The sequence below is a fragment of the Antedon bifida genome, chromosome 4 (genome assembly GCF_963402885.1).
Source record: "Antedon bifida chromosome 4, ecAntBifi1.1, whole genome shotgun sequence".
Classification (NCBI taxonomy): domain Eukaryota; kingdom Metazoa; phylum Echinodermata; class Crinoidea; order Comatulida; family Antedonidae; genus Antedon; species Antedon bifida.
Window position 1 is genome coordinate 18279539 of NC_136229.1, and position 16662 is coordinate 18296200.

The following is a 16662-nucleotide window of genomic DNA, read 5'->3' on the forward strand; positions in this document are numbered from 1 at the left end:
TAAGTTATTCAGTCTTTTTTGCTATTTAGGCCTACACAGCTTTTCAATATTACACGTTAAACATCACGGAGCGGCAAATCTCTAGCTATATTTTTTCATATCTAATAATCAATAATTTAATATTTTTTGTTGAGATACTGCACGTATCCGACCAATTTTGTGTCATGAATTCATTTTAGCCTTGTAAAAGAACAAGAAACAAAAACTATAAACCCCCGTTTTATAAATGAACGAATCCTGTTTAATCACATGACGTTTAATTCGCGCAAAGATAAACGTCAGATTTCGTTACAAAAAAAGGTCCGTTCAATTCCTTTCCTTCCGCGAAAACAAAAATGGCTGATGATGAGTGGAAGAAATAGCCCTCTTAGAGCCATATTATTGGTATGTAATACTTAATTTTATGATATTTAAATATTATTGCTTCTTCGCAAACATAAATTGTGTTTCCTGAAGTCAGGGCATAAAATCAAGGATTTTGTATTGCTCCAGCTGGGTAAAAAACATCTTGTTGTGGGCTGAACAGCGGTGCAAAAATAGGAGCCAACGATCCAGCTGAAGCAGACTTACCTGGGTCCTGGCTGGCTGCTGGCTGGCTAGCTAGACTTTGGCCTACCTAGGAGGACCTTCAGATGATGTAATCGTGAGGTAGCCATGTCTAGTCAGGTTTATGCTAGGGATGCAATGTTCATGAAATATGATTTTCTAAGCCTAGGAAAAATGTTTGCTTAATTAATTAATTAATGTCGTAGATCTAGACTTATGTTTAATAATAATATTAATATATTTTATTTTTAATATTGATATATAATTGTTTTCATTTATTTTACACATTCTCAAATAAATCTGTCTAGGCTAAATAAGGCTAGATAGATATTGAACAATCTGCAAGAATAAAAAAGGTGCCTCAACTGAGAGTGAAACTCAATCTTAAAAACAATAATTATATAATATTGAATGATTGATAAATTATAATAGAATATTGGTTGCAATAGCCAATTTCAATAGAATAAACTGACATTTTCGTGCAATTAATGCAAAACCACACTGAATCTTTTGATCATATCCAAAATTAACTTGGCATAATTCAGACTTATTATTCTCTCTAAAAATTATGCAAACATAAAGGAAGTTTCAGGCATACTGTATCATAATATCTTGTTACCTGTAAATTACATTTCTGTAGATTTTTGTGTTCTTTTATTTTAATTTTTAAATTTAAGTTTTGATTGTTGGTGTAACTGTAGTATATTTTATAATTTGTATTTGTAAATAATTTTGCATGCTGTATAAACAGCCTTGTTACAAACACTTTAAGTTATCAAGTTTTTCATTTTGAAATAAAGTAGTTATTATTATTACTTTATTTTATGACAGGGAAATGTGGCTATAAGATGGATGAAAAGCACAAAGAGCTCCATGACCAAGCCAACAAAGAATATCAATTACAACACTACACACAGGCTGCCGTACTGTTCACTCAAGTGCTAGAGTATGTACGGCTAACGTCGCAGAAAGATCTACACTTATCTTATGTTAACAAACGCTCACAGTGTTACCTTAAATTAGTAAGTTAATTATAGAGTGAATTAATGAATGAATGAATTAAGCTCTGTTCACATGAAGCCAGGTGGTTTTCATGAAAAATGGGTGTAGTGTCACTAACTTTTTTCAGATTTTGTTCAAAATGATGTGTGTGAATGCAGCATCCAAAAAATGTAACGTACATAACACAGAATTTTCTCTGGCCACTGGGCCAAATCTGAATCTGTGTGAACACATCTTAAGAGATGTAGAGAGAAAGTGAGAAGAGAGGATGATGGTATAGATTGTATATACTGTATGTTTTCATTTAAAAACCTAAAACTTTCTCTTAAAGGAAAAATATGAAAAAGCCATTGAAGACTGTGATGAACTATTAAACCTGACCCAGAATCGAAGCGGGAAAGCTCTTAGTAGAAAGACGGTAGCTCTTGCCAAGCTCAACAGATATCAAGATGCTTATGATGTTGCTAAGACTTGGTGTAAGGTGGAACCTAAGGTGAGTTTTGTTGAAAAAAATCAATCTTACTTAGAGGAAACATCCCATTAAGGGGACACATTCAGGACCAAACAAAGTGTCCCCTTAAATGATGGGCTCTACTGCTGGGATGTATTGTAGAGAAGTCTAGGGAGTGGTGTCAAAAAGTTATGAAGAAGAAGATAACATTTTCCAGTACATGCTGAGTAGAATTGGCTTTGAAATCCATGGTTACTCTATTGTTTCTATAAATTGGTTGTATCTTAAGCTCTGTCTACACTATCAAACTAGTTTGTGCCCAAATATGGTAGTAATATGACATCATCGTGTCCATAGGTGCATCACATTTTTTGTCACATACATTTTGATAGTGTAGACAAAGCTTACTGTATGTAACAAGTTCATTATTGAGAATTTCATCAAATAAATGTTTTTCTCTATTTTTAGAGTCAGTCGGCGATGATCGAGTTGTCTCGGCTACAAAAAATACTTGATGCATTAGAAGCAAAGGTGAGGATATTTAATTGTTTGTTTTATGCAATTTTAAGGTAAAAAAATCGTCAAATTGTGGTTAGTTAGGTTTTGTCCAAAATTGAACAAAAATAGATATCCATGTTGTTAAAATGTACTTGTACTATAACATTTTTGTATCATAAAAATGATACTGGGCATAGATTAGTCTTTAGATTAGCTTAAATTCTGAAATCCTTTTTAAAATCATGCCTTGTTTTTTCCATAAAGCATGTACAAAATAATGAAAAGGAAAGAAACAACTAAACTAACAGCTAAACTTTGTAAACTTGCCAACTTATGTTAAAAGCTGAAGAAGAAGTGATTCATTACTAAACAGTGAAATCAGGAAATAATAATGTTTTAAAGTTTGCATTTACAGTCATCAAATGTATTTGCCTGTACATGGCAATGAGTTGCAGTTTTGTTTTGTTATGAAAACAATATATTAATAACTAATAATAAACTGGTATGCAATCTTGGAAATAACAATAATACATTTCTTCACACCCTAAATGTATCATTGTTACTCACACCAAGGAAGTTATGTTTTCACCCTTACTTGTTTGTCTGTCCACGTACATGATTCAGTTGCAATTATATAAGGAGACAATTATATTAAGGAGACACCTCCGGACCCAACAAAGTTTCCCCTTTTGAGGGTGTTGCCTGAACAGGGGTTGACCATAATGTTAAAACATGTGTATTGTTGCCCCTGTTCAGTTTACAGAAATGTGTCTATTAAAATGGGTGTCCCCTGAATAGTGTGCCACATTGTACTGCTATCTATACTAATGCTGAATCTTCATTAAGCTCTGTCTCCACTATCGAACAGTTTGACAAAAAAAGGTGTGATGTGCCCAAGTATGGTAGTAATATGCCAAAATATGGTAGTGATATGACATCGTCGTGTCCATATATGGGCATATCACATTTTTTTGTTACATAAAGTTTGATAGTGTAGACAGAGCTTTTAGAATATCCTGGACAGGTACATATTATTTTCAATATAAAATTTAATGACAAAAATAGAGATCGACGTTTCGGTACCATCATAGAACCATTTTCAAGATCAAGTGAATACAAAACAATAATAATTATGTGCACTAAGCACCAAAGTTGGTGACAGGAAATGCTAATTGAGGGCTAATTAAGTAATTAGCTCCTCCTACTGAGTTAGATAAACAATTTAGCTTTGATGGAATCCGATTGTTTATTGAGTGTAGGTTTTATCTCTTTGATCCACAACATCTCCTTAATTAGGCAATCAAACTTATTGTTACATTTAGATAAGACTCTAAAGTATTCTGAGATATCACCAGTTATGCCATGTTGTTTTAGGTGATCGCCTATAATACTTTTGTTATGTTCATTAATGCGTTTGTAAAGGTGTCGGCAAGTGTAACCGACATAGTTTGTATCACACAAACCACATTGAAATTTGTACACCACGCATTGTGAATTAATGATTCTGGGTTTCATTTCTTTAGGTTTTAAGGTGTCACCTATCTTACGACTAGTAAATACTGGTAAAATATCGTTTTCAATCTTCGCACTAAGTTGTTTAAGTTGTTTAGTAACCGTACATATTAGCCCACATAATCTACACTACAGTATAAGTTTTTGATTCTTATCTGGACATTTACAGTAGTAACCATTATTAAATCTACCTTGTGTTAACTTTAGTAACTAACCCCAATTTTCTGATTTTGGCTTACTGTAGATGCTATCATAAAGTAGATTGGATTATTAAACCAAGATAACATTGTTTTTCTAGGGGATTGAAGTAGATGATATTCCAAATAGTCCAGAATGCTTGCCCAGTCCAACTGCCAAGTCCAGCTATGGTGGCAAAGTGACCTTAGTGAATCAAACACGCCCACCACCAACCCATAGTCCTCTTCAAATAACAAAAAGTAATGGAAATTCAGCCTACAATGAAATCTCTCGTCGAAGGTCAAGTTCAAGGTAAGTAGGAGGACTTAGTAGTGGTGATTGTTGTAAAAAAGATTACAGTAGTAGTGGTGATTTTCCAAAAAAAGGTTTTCTTACAGCACTATTTTTGCATTAATCAATCTACAGTTTAATGCTGTTATAATAATTTAGTTTACTTTACTATTCATGTGTGGAGCTGTAAGATATGGCCTTACAGGGAAACTTCTTAATTCAAAATATAACGGCTAAAAAACTATGATCTTTTTTTCGCTTCTTAAAAATTCTAGCTCGAGTATCTCGCCTGTTACCAAATCACCAACAAGCCCAACCATCCTAACCCGTCAATCAAGTGGTGGCAGCACTAGCAGTCCAACATCTGGCCTAGATCGCAGACGTAGTAATGATGGCAAGATCATGTCTGCAGTTGGTTCCACTAACTTCCCTTGCACCTACTGCAACTTACAGTTTTCAACGCAAGTTGATCTACATATTCATTGCCTTAGCGAAAGTCATCAAGCCATCATTATGTCGGACGAAGGTCACGATTGGAAGTTTAGACCGCCACCTAGAGGCATCACTAGCGATGACTATATTTTATGTTCTAAGTGAGTATATATAGTTTAAATGACTGTATTGGAGCAGGTATGCTTGCACTGTTCAAACCATGCATATAAATGCATGGAAAAATGAAGCAAATGTTATACTATTAATTACTAATCTCTCATTTGTTACTGCCAATACTCATTTATAAACATATGTTTAAAGTTACAAACGAATAAATAGAACAAGTGTCCAACCAGTCAAGAGACCACATGCACTGACTGCTTGCTCAATATATTAAAACATTACACAAGTTTTTAAGTAAGGGTATAATCTATACAAACACCTATTACTTGTTTTCTTATAATTAGTTTTGTCCGCTGTCGTTTTGGTGCACAGTGTACGTGTGCACATTCAGAAGATGAGCTAGCCGAGTGGATTGAGCGCTACCGTTACAGACAGATGAAACTTCAGCAGGCACGTGAGAAGCAACTGCATGGAAGCAGTTATGTTGAAACATTGCTAGAAAAGTTGGTCAATGCAGCAACACCAACAGACGTGGTATGTGAACACTTTTTCTAGATTACACACAGTTTTTCATTTTATCTCAATAGTATGTTTGTTATTTATTCCGAGTTGAAATGTTTATTTAGAATTTCTTTCTTTACAGATAACTGACAAAATAGACAGTGTTAAACTGGATGTAAACTCTAGCCTTAATGTTACAGTGTCAAGCAAAAGTTCAGCTAAGTCATGGACTTTTACTATTCATTGCAAGGTAAGAATTTCCGAGAAGCGCTACGCCGCCATTGTTTTTAATGAGTATAGGTAGTAAATAGCGAGTGAATGGCCGAGCGGTTAAGACAGTGGAACCGTAATTACGTAGCCATAACATCGGCAAGGGTTCAAGGCTCACTTGCTTCTCGGATAAGGACTATAAACCGTAGTTCCAGTTTTCAAATCTAGCTCATGTGCACTTAAAGAACCTAGTACATTTTCGAGACGAGTAGGGGTTACCTGTTGGAAGTAATATGGAGCTTTTGATTTTGTGATGACCTGATATGTAGGTACTACTTGCCTAATTATTTTGAGTTTGGTTTGACAAATTTTGTTTAATTGTTAGGTTCCAATTTGGTAGATCTTTCGATTCTGTTATCACAGATATGCACATTTTAACCTTTTTTGGGTGTACAGAAAAATGAAATCGCTTTTACAGAGCAGAGTGAGAACTTGGGCAAATAGTGTAATGCTTAACTTATAAGATCATCGCAAACAGAAATTGTTGTAATGACAGTCATCTTATTCTGTATTATAATCTTTTCATTAGCCATCTATGGAGTTACATCATGTGTCTCTTCTGTATGACATTCATCGAACACACTTCAGTATTCGCAGTCTCAGTATCGGAGATACGAATAAACAGGTTGATCAAGATGTACCGGGATCATGTCAAGATTGGGCTAACACACACGGTGAGAACGCGGGTAAATCAAAAGAACGAATGTATCGCATCAAAGTACAGTTCACGTCTGAAATTTACGGAACCTTTCGGCAGTCTATTGTGTTTGATTTTGGTGAAATGCCCGTTTTAATCCAACATCTGTTCGTCGATGCCGTGTCTGTGTCTGACCAACAACAACTTGATGAAGTACGTAACACGATTGTAAATATCTCGGAGCGTTGGGACAGCACGAATAAAACGATCATTGCATTTGAACCAACCCCACACTTGTTCAGTGAGAAAGATAGTGGATTAATTAGTTATTACCACCCACCTCGCACAACGGAACAACTTTTTAAAGGATCGGTTCTTAAAAAGAAACTAACAAAGAATATTTATAGGGAGAAGATGCATGATTTATTACACATAGAAGAGATAGCGCAATATCAAAGTATTAGTAGGTAAGTTCTCTCTAAGCCCAGGTCTAAGCTAAGGTCAGGGCTTGATATTTCACTTGTCCAGTCTAGTAAAGGTTAGTCAAACTAACTTCCCATAAGCCCTGCGTTCTAGAGACTTGAAATCAACATGAAATGACTGGCAAAATAATAAAGAACTATTGGGTCAGTAGTCACTGAATGTAATACCTAATAAACCATTCTGATTGGCCTGATGCATTCACTTATGCTTTCTTGTAGCTACATCTCCTGAGTTTATTTAGAATGATGCTAGTAGGAGTGTAAACATCTATGTTACTAGTTATCATGTGTGTGCATTAAGAAAGATACCCTTTCAGATTTCCAAATAGACTCGCATATGAACATGTTACCATGATGCTTGAGTTTGTCGCATAAGAACAGACTTGGTTAACAGTCATGTCCTGATGATTGTAATGATAAGATAAGTTTAGATTTTAAAGAGGAACTTTGTTTTACAGGTTTAATGTTAAAACTAGAATCCAGTTGATTACTAGTTTTTTACTTGTTCCGCATCGGAACGTTGGAGCAAGGTATGCTCAAGGTGGTGAACTGTTCGCATTGCTTAAGTTAAACAACGAACTGTCGGAGGATAAGAGTGCGGGACGACTCATCCTGAGTAGCTGTAACTTAATCTTGCTAGGAGCTAGTGTGAATGGCAAAGAACCAGAGAAAGTCTACACTTCAGTTATTGAGGAAAAGGGCAAAGGATTTGTGTACTTAAAATTGTCAAAGAGGTGTGTGAATGAGCTTGAGTTGAAGGCGGATACAGAGCTGGAAGTCTACGTCCAGTTCCAATTAAATAGGTAAGTGTATCTATTACACTCTAGATTTGAAGTTAAATCACCAATTACAAGATGTATTCCATACAATTCCTCCACACAAACGTTTTGTATGCACGGTTTGCTTATTTATTTCAACTTCAACAGATATTGTATAACATAAATAATGCAGTATGCTATTTTACATATTACAAAAATTCATATTTCATATTATTAATGCATTATTATTTTTTGCTTGTCTTAAGTAAGCTTTTACAATGTATCTTTATTTTGAACTTAAAACAATAGTTGTACTGTATATTTTTGTTTACCTTCAGGCTGCCAATTTGTGAGATGCATTATGCAGTGGACAAACTCCCAGATGTAGGTATAATCTTTCCTGAGGTCAGCAAAGCTCTGGATATCAATTGGACACCTCATAGGTATGTATTTAACATTGTACCATACTGTTTATTCATAGACACCAACATTTATATTCAAAATTTCTTTATTTAATCTTTCATAGGCAATGGAGTGAAAGTAGCGACCAACGGTTAAATGCAAGACAAAAAGAGGCAATTATTGCAATAACTTCACCTCTGACCTCACGTTTTCCACCTATCTTTCTGATTGGCCCTTTTGGTACAGGAAAGACGTACACATTAGCTCAGGCAACTAAGCTTATTCTGCAGCAGCCTAACACAAGGGTACTGATTTGTACACATTCAAACAGGTAATTATCCTATTTATTTTATGTATTTATTCATTTAGTATCCATTCAACAATACATTTAAAATACGAAGAATAAATACCAAAGAAATGGAAATTAAAAATGTATAAAACCAAAGTGAATGGATGCAATTTTTTATGAGCCAGTCTGGCATTGTTATTACGTAATACACACATACATATTACATCATTATGTATAGTATTTTAGATAAGTAAGGATGATTTTTTTTGCTTGATACCCTCCTAAATCTACTGTTAAAAATTTTATTCATGTCAATTTGATTTTCCTTACCTCTACAGTGCTGCTGATTTGTACATTAGAGAGTACTTGCACCCATTTGTACAAGCAGGAAATGATTCTGCTCGCCCTCTACGTGTCTATTTCCATGGACGTTGGGTGGCTACAGTTCATCCCACCGTGAGATTATATTGCGTCATGTCGGAGAATGAATTGCAATTTATTCAGCCCACCAAGGATATGATCATGAAGCACCGTGTGGTTGTGGCGACCCTTAGCACATCTCGTGACCTCAGTCATTTAGATCTTGAGCCAGGTACAAGTTTTAAAAATGTCTTATGATTTAACTACTGTGGAGTAGCTTTATGTCGGGGAGTTGAGTAATTGGTCAGATGTTTGCCCTGTTTACCTCCCTGAAAGCTACTCCACAGTAGTTAAATACAATTGTCTTCCTGTTGGTGCGGTACCCGCTGCTTAGTTGGGCTCGAATCTAACCCCTAGCCATCAGCGCAAGTTGGTGCTCTAGAGGTATAAATGCCAGGCTTGTGATCTGGAAGTCGTGGGTTCAAATCCCACCTGAGAATTACATTGTTCCCAATGTAAAGTACAAAATTATGTCAGAGTAGGGCAAAAATCTGACCAATAATCTCTCTATCTCTCTCTCATATTTTTGTCTTTTTATATCTGTAGGTGTCTTCACGCATATACTTCTTGATGAAGCAGCTCAAGCTATGGAATGCGAAACCATCATGCCTCTTGCTCTCGCAACGAAGAACACACGAATCGTCCTTGCTGGTGACCACATGCAGATCAGCCCGCTTGTGCACTCTGAATTCGCACGTGATCGTAACTTACACATCTCCCTTCTTGAGCGTCTCCACGACATGTACCCAGTAGAGCATCAATGCAAGATTCTTCTTTGTGAGAATTACAGATCACATGAAGCGATTGTCTCGTATGCATCAAAGCTTTTCTATGAGGGAAAGCTCCTATCTAGCGGTCAACAACCGGCGAGTGAGAAATATTTTCCGCTGACATTTTTTACAGCTCGTGGTGAGGACATTCAGGATAAGAATAGCACCACATTCTACAATATTGCTGAGGTATGTATTTTGTCACCTTTGTGGTATAACATAATGGAGCTAATACCCAATTCACACATACAACTTCTTCTGGGATAAGTTTACCGTGTAATGTAATCGCCATGTAAAACTCTAATTGGATGTACACGTATATACCCATATACTGATGTTTTACATTGTTGTAATCGTTACAGGCCTTAAAGAAGAATAAATTTTAATTAAAACAACTTTTTTGCTTGGAAATTATTTAGGTTTATGAAATTGTTGAACGTGTAAAGGAAGTTCAAAGGTCATGGCCAAAGGAGTGGGGTAGTCTTACTGACACCAGTATAGGTGTGGTGACCCCTTATACTGACCAGGTTTATAAGATCAGATCTGAACTACGTAAACAACGTCTTGGCAATGTTACTGTGGAGCGTGTCATGAATGTACAAGGTAAATTATCATTTCACTGAAGTTACTGCAGTAATTTGTTCAGTTTTTTGCTATTCTCACATAGCTTGTATGTTCGTAGAAAATTGATGCTGCCTGATCTTACTTCAAGCTTTCGAAATTAATCTTCTTGAAAATTTTCAGGTAAACAGTTCCGTGCATTGTTCATTAGCACAGTTCGCACCCGTCATACGTGTAAAGCTGAATTGTCCAGCAACCTAACTTCAAAGGGAAAGTTGAAAAGTGCGTCTGATGTAGACTACGGCTTTCTATCGAATGATAAGTTGTTGAACACTGCAATAACAAGAGCGCAGAGTCTTGTGGCTGTCGTTGGTGATCCAGTGTCTCTTTGCTCGATTGGAAAGTGCAGGTTTGTAGTATACAGTATATCTATTACCCAACAAAGTGTCTTCTTAATAGGGGTTGGCTGTAGTGTACATATAATTCGTTCATTTCACAGAAATGTCCCTTTATGAATGTCCCCTGTATGTATGAATTTTTCTCAGTATTGTCTTAATAAAAATTGTTTTACAGAATTCTATGGGAGAATTTTATCAAAATTTGTGATGAAAATAAGAGCCTGCACGGAATAACTTACAAAAGCATTCAGGCACAGCTGTCTGGTGTTGAGCTGAAAAAGACGTACACTTTAAACCCTCTTGCAAAGGAGTTCATCCCGAGAGCTCTCAGAGCACAAATGACGGGTGTTCCAGTCTACCAAGCAGGGTTAACAAAAGCTGTTTTATCACCAGCAGGTACCCCAACTCCACCCCCGCTGACTCCGTCGCCGGCTAGTAGCCCCTTGATAGGAGCACCATTACGTGCACAGACTGTTAATACACCTTATCACCATCATGCAAATATGTATCGCCATCATCCGTTGACAATCGATCCCAACACAGGTGGAAAATATGTTTATCTTCCGGTGTATCCCATGATGCGTATGCCTCCATATGTTCCGATCGGAAACCATCTTATTGATCAGATGACCGGACATCCGTATGTAAACTATCCTCTGCGGCATTCTCCCTCCCACGGAATGGTCACACCACCATCACAGCTTTCCCCTAAGCCTAATCATGGAAATGTGACACGTCATGGAGGGACCCCGGCCCAATATCCTGGTAATTATCGTAACCAACCTCAGCAACATTCACCAGGTGTCGTGCAACCTCAGCGTCATTCACCAAGTGGCTATCCTCCACAACATAATCAACACGTACCAGGTGGTCACCCTACACAATATGGTTCACAGGTCGGAGGTCATCAACAGTATCATAGTTATCATCAACCGCCGGGTCATCCACCGCAGAACATGCCATCTGGAATGTTGTCGCCAAGGTATCACCCATCTCCCACCCATCCAGGTGCTCAAGTGGTTCAGAATAACCCTTCAGCTGGCTATCAGAATTACAAAAGTGCACCTCATTATAATAATAGAAGTGGGGCTAATTTACATAACACAGGTGTGATAAATCAACAAAGTGGAACAATACCAGTCGGCAACGCTCAAAACGGTATGAATTACAAGGCACTGAACCCTGGCGAGCAAAAACCGGTACAGGTTTCTGACCAACGTCCATTTGTCACAAAGAATCAAAATGGGAGCAACATCACAGTACAGAACAATAACAAACACACTAATCAACCAGTAAAAGGTGATGACGTACTCCCTCTTGCGGAACTGAACAAGATGCTTATGAAAATGCCAAAAAACTCTGGAAGAATGCCATTCACAGGAGATGGCATTCAATGCGGACAGGCCATGGAAGCATCCCAGTTCACTGCTTCCAGTCAGTTGGATCAAACAAAACTTGAACACGCTGGCATGTTACCAATGAATATGTCGCAAGAAATGATAAATACTGCTAGCCTAAATGGATTGTTGGATTTTCCACGAAACTCCAACATGGATATAATTCAACCGGGCCGAGCTCCATATGGCAGACCAGGAAAGCCATTGGATGCCTGGAGTGATTCACCAGAATCGTGGAAAAGCGATCAGTTCCAACGTAAAACGGGTGGTGTGTCCCCTCATGTTGAAGTGGCAAAGGCACAGCAGTCGCACCAAAATAATCTCTTCTTTTCAGAAAGCAATAGTCGATCCCCGACAGCTTCTTACAACATCGATTTTCCTCAAAATCAACTGGCAATGAATTGGTCAAAAGATTCGGCGCCAAGATTACAAAGTAACCCTAGCCAAGAAGAGTTAAAGGCACCAGGAAAGTCATATGCTAGCGCCCTTCGACAACCACCTAAACCGAAGCCTAAGTTGGTTGATGACCGCGTCAAGGCGTCATCGCCAGATCCATTGTCAGTTATCAAAGACCTTGGAAATCGGCATAATAAAGATGGATTTTATTCATATTTCAACTGAAATAAATGATTTTTGTATAAAAAAAAACTTAAAATTAAATCTTTTTTTGGAGAAAATTTGGGATGATTTGGTAATGAAATAGCCTATATAACATTTTACAGTTTTTCTATTTATATATGTACACTAAGTACTGTATGATAAACTAGTTTATAAGAAAAAAAAAAGATGAATGCCATGTACCTCTGTTATTTAAAAGATTGTTGTGTTGCACTTAACAAACTCACAATTTGGGTTTTTGAAGCATTTTTGTTTTCTGTGCTTTTATCATCAGTGTGCTTTTGGTTATAGAATGTAATATTGTTATTACATATTTTCATTATCATACATATTATGTTCATACTTGTATTCCTCCTTTATTTATGTCACAATATTTATGGATCATTTACTACATTATTTTACTGTAGTAACTATTTGCTACTACTGTTTTATAAGGCAAGTCACTGCACTAAAAAGTGTATGATGAAAGGCTGCTAAGTAATCGCATAAAAAGGTTAAACAAAAATGCTTTTACTGCAGTAACTGCATTTGCATTGTTCTGTATTTTGGAATCTGGATTTGAACTTTGAACTAGGTCCATAAAAGAATGATACAAAAAGGAAATGGAAAATACTAAAATAAAGAAAAACTAAACAAAATATTTTTCAAAGGTAGCAACACAACAATTTTTTTTATTTAAAGAAGGTTGTCGGTTATGAAGTTTTTTCAGAAAATTATATCTTGTTTTAAGGAGATGCTATTGTGTATTTTGAGTATATTAAGCAATCGTTATGATATGCCTGTAAAATTCAGAATAAAAAAATCTTTACTCTGTTTCAGAAAAAAAATGGGGAAAAAATAAATTTAAAAAAGAAAAAGGAAAAAAAAATAATAATTTGTTTATGATTTTGAACGTTCTTATAATATTACTTTAGTATAAAGTTTTTAAAAATGTAAAAAAAAAAAAAGAGCATGTTTAGAAAATGAAAAGTTTGACCAATTTTTCACGTTTAATCTGTGGACCTAATTTATAGGTCTATGCTTACTCCAATTAATAACTATTCCAGTTTGTTTAGTTTGGTAGTTTTTTTGGAAAACTTTGTATATATTTGATTCTAAACTAATGGCGATTCTCTAAATAAATTATAGTAATGTTTTGATTACTTTGCTTAAATCAGGTCATTGATTGGTTATTGATATATTGATTGGTGATTGATATATTGATTGATATATTGATTGGTGATTTATATATTGATTGATCTATCAATTTATTGATTGGGTTTTTCAATTGGTAAATTTTTGGTTGATTTGATTAATGTAGACTTCACAGTTTGCAGTGTGTCTATAGTTGTAAATAAGAGTGTCTGTATACTTATTTTGTTGAAACCAAATTTGATTAAAAAAAAAAAAAAAAGTAGTTAAGTGAATTTAGATTACCATGTTTAGTTTATAAAAGATTAGTTATTATATCATCCATTTGTTGGATTAGCAGTGATAAAAAGTAATTTAAAAATGTTTTTAGTATGGTATTGGTTAATATGTTATATATATCTCATTTTGAAAATCATTAGTCATTGGTTCCCTCTAATTAGTGACCACTTTGTTGCCTAATGAACGTAAAAAAAATTTTTTTTTAATGTTTCTCGTAGAGGACCAAGAAATTGTCTTAGATTTTTAGTAAAAGATAATTCGTTGAATATTCATGATCTAATTTGCATATTCATTGGTGAGTTGTAATCACTGTTATTAAATATTTCAAATAGATTTGCATGTTTTTGATGATAACGTAGCAAAATGTATGTATTTAGATTGTCATAGTGTAATAGTAAAACAAATGTAAACATGCAGAACATTTTTCTATTAGTAATATTAGAATTTTGTTAAAAATAATTAAAATATGTATAGATTCATAGCCTTAATAAGGACCCTAAACTTTCGCTTAGAAGACCAAATTACTCTTAATACTGTATGTAATAAAATATAATTAAAATGTTATATATTACACTATACCATTTGTATAGTTGTTATCTTTTAGATGCAGTTTACCAATTTGATTGATTATACAATCATTTCTTTACAAAAACAAAAATAAAACAAAAAAATATATATAAAAAATGACTAAAACTAAAAAAACAAATTGTGAATATAAGAATAAAGTGTATACCTTTACTTTAAAATATATATAATATAGCGGATGGTTTATAAATAGTTTTATTTTTCTTTTATTAAATTGAGGTGTGTAGATTAGCTAGTTTTGTCAGTAAATATTTAATTGTAGTTAGGATGTAGAGTGTATTTTGTTCTGTAGGTACTGCATTATGAATGTTGTGTGATTTGTAAAAATTATGTTTATGCTTACACTATTTATATATCTTGTGTGGTGGTATCATTTGGTTAAATTTATAATCTATAAGTATGTAACTTAGTACAACACCGTCTCTTCATGTCTGACCAAGATAAAACGTGTACAAACTTCTGTGACTACCACGTAACATTTAAAAAGTAATTGCAAATGCTATTCTTACACCAATATAGGGTTGAAATCTTTAATCTGTACTGTGGAAATTTATTTAAAAAACTGGCAATGGGCGATAGTGATTTTGCGGTTACCATTAGTAGCGATAGGAACATGCTTTCTAAACCCCCCCAATTTTTGGCAGTCAAAATTAAATTAGTTTGGTTTAGCTAATGTAGATAACCATTTTTGTGATCATTGTATATTGTAAATACTATTGTACAGAAATTGTATTTTGGCAAAAATTGCATACATGGTTAGTTAATACAAATATATATTAGTAGTCTAGTTTGGTTTCAAAATGTGTCCCCAGAAAATACAAATGTAAAAATCAGAAACAATCGTTGGTGTAGATTAGATTTAGTAGTAGTGGCATTCATTATGGAGAGTTCAGAATAAGCATTTTGGCTTATATAGTCTGTTCCTAGATGCATTAGTTTTATTGACCAAATTTACCTTTATTGAAGTTTAAGTCACACAATTTTGACCATGGAGCATTTTAATACTGTAAACTGTAAAGATGTAAGCAAAATGTATTGTCATGTGATATGGATGAACAAGCATATAGGCAGGAAATTCCTTCAAAAAGAGAAATCCTGCCTATGAGCTTCTTGTAGTGGTATTTTTGGGAAGTGAAACAGTTTCAGAATATTAAAAGCTACAGTACAGTATGTGTAAATAACATTTTAATCAACGTCCAAATTATTATTGTTATATGATGCATTGGATAACGTACTATTTTTAGTGGTAATTTTAAAGGTAAATTTGATATGGAGGTACAGTATGGTTAGGTTTATATATATTCTGTACATTGATAAGGATTAGGATTTTATGAAAGTAATTGTAATTGTACTATGACCACTTTACATTTCTTGTTATTTGATTGGGTGTAATTTAACAAATCTTGGCTGTGTATTACAGAATAGAGATAACATTTTAATATACAACTGCCGCAAACTTTACTCTTGTGAGTCTGAACAATTCTTAACCAAAATGTGATTTGACAGTCCAATAGCACAGGGACAGCCATTGCACTGTAGCCAGCGCAGGACGCTTGATTACAGTGTTGGGTCCACACATAATAAACTATACCCTAGCATACACTTACGGTAATTAATAGCAACAATTTCATGATGTGCCTAAGTACACAGCTATACAGAGTTTAATACACATTTCACAACACCTAACAAAACTCCAGAATTTACACAAACCAATGCGTCAACACTTGTATTTTGTATAGTGTGTGTAAACTCCAGAGTTTTTCAATGCGATGTCAGAAGTGGTGTTACAGTCCATGCTCTGTGAGCATTCACAGAAGTGGTGTTACAGTCCATGCTCTGTGAGCATTCACAGAAGTGGTGTTACAGTCCATGCTCTGTGAGCATTCACAGAAGTGGTGTTACAGTCCATGCTCTGTGAGCATTCACAGAAGTGGTGTTACAGTCCATGCTCTGTGAGCATTCACAGAAGTGGTGTTACAGTCCATGCTCTGTGAGCATTCACAGAAGTGGTGTTACAGTCCATGCTCTGTGAGCATTCACAGAAGTGGTGTTACAGTCCATGCTCTGTGAGCATTCACAGAAGTGGTGTTACAGTCCATGCTCTGTGAGCATTCACAGAAGTGGTGTTACAG

The 16662-nt window shown here is 35.1% G+C and overlaps 1 protein-coding gene across 1 annotated transcript; it reads left to right on the forward strand.

Annotated features, from left to right (window-relative positions):
- The first annotated feature begins 323 nt into the window (after window positions 1-323).
- LOC144840106 (putative helicase with zinc finger domain) lies at window positions 324-15991 on the forward strand. Its single transcript, XM_078695768.1, has 17 exons — window positions 324-384; window positions 1378-1568; window positions 1880-2041; window positions 2468-2530; window positions 4308-4498; window positions 4753-5070; window positions 5377-5566; window positions 5676-5783; window positions 6333-6907; window positions 7381-7725; window positions 8019-8123; window positions 8207-8413; window positions 8710-8963; window positions 9338-9750; window positions 9981-10164; window positions 10306-10531; window positions 10696-15991. The coding sequence occupies exons 2-17, from the start codon at window positions 1395-1397 to the stop codon at window positions 12536-12538; spliced, it is 5358 nt and encodes a 1785-aa protein (XP_078551894.1). The 5' UTR covers window positions 324-384; window positions 1378-1394; the 3' UTR covers window positions 12539-15991.
- The last annotated feature ends 671 nt before the right edge of the window (window positions 15992-16662 follow it).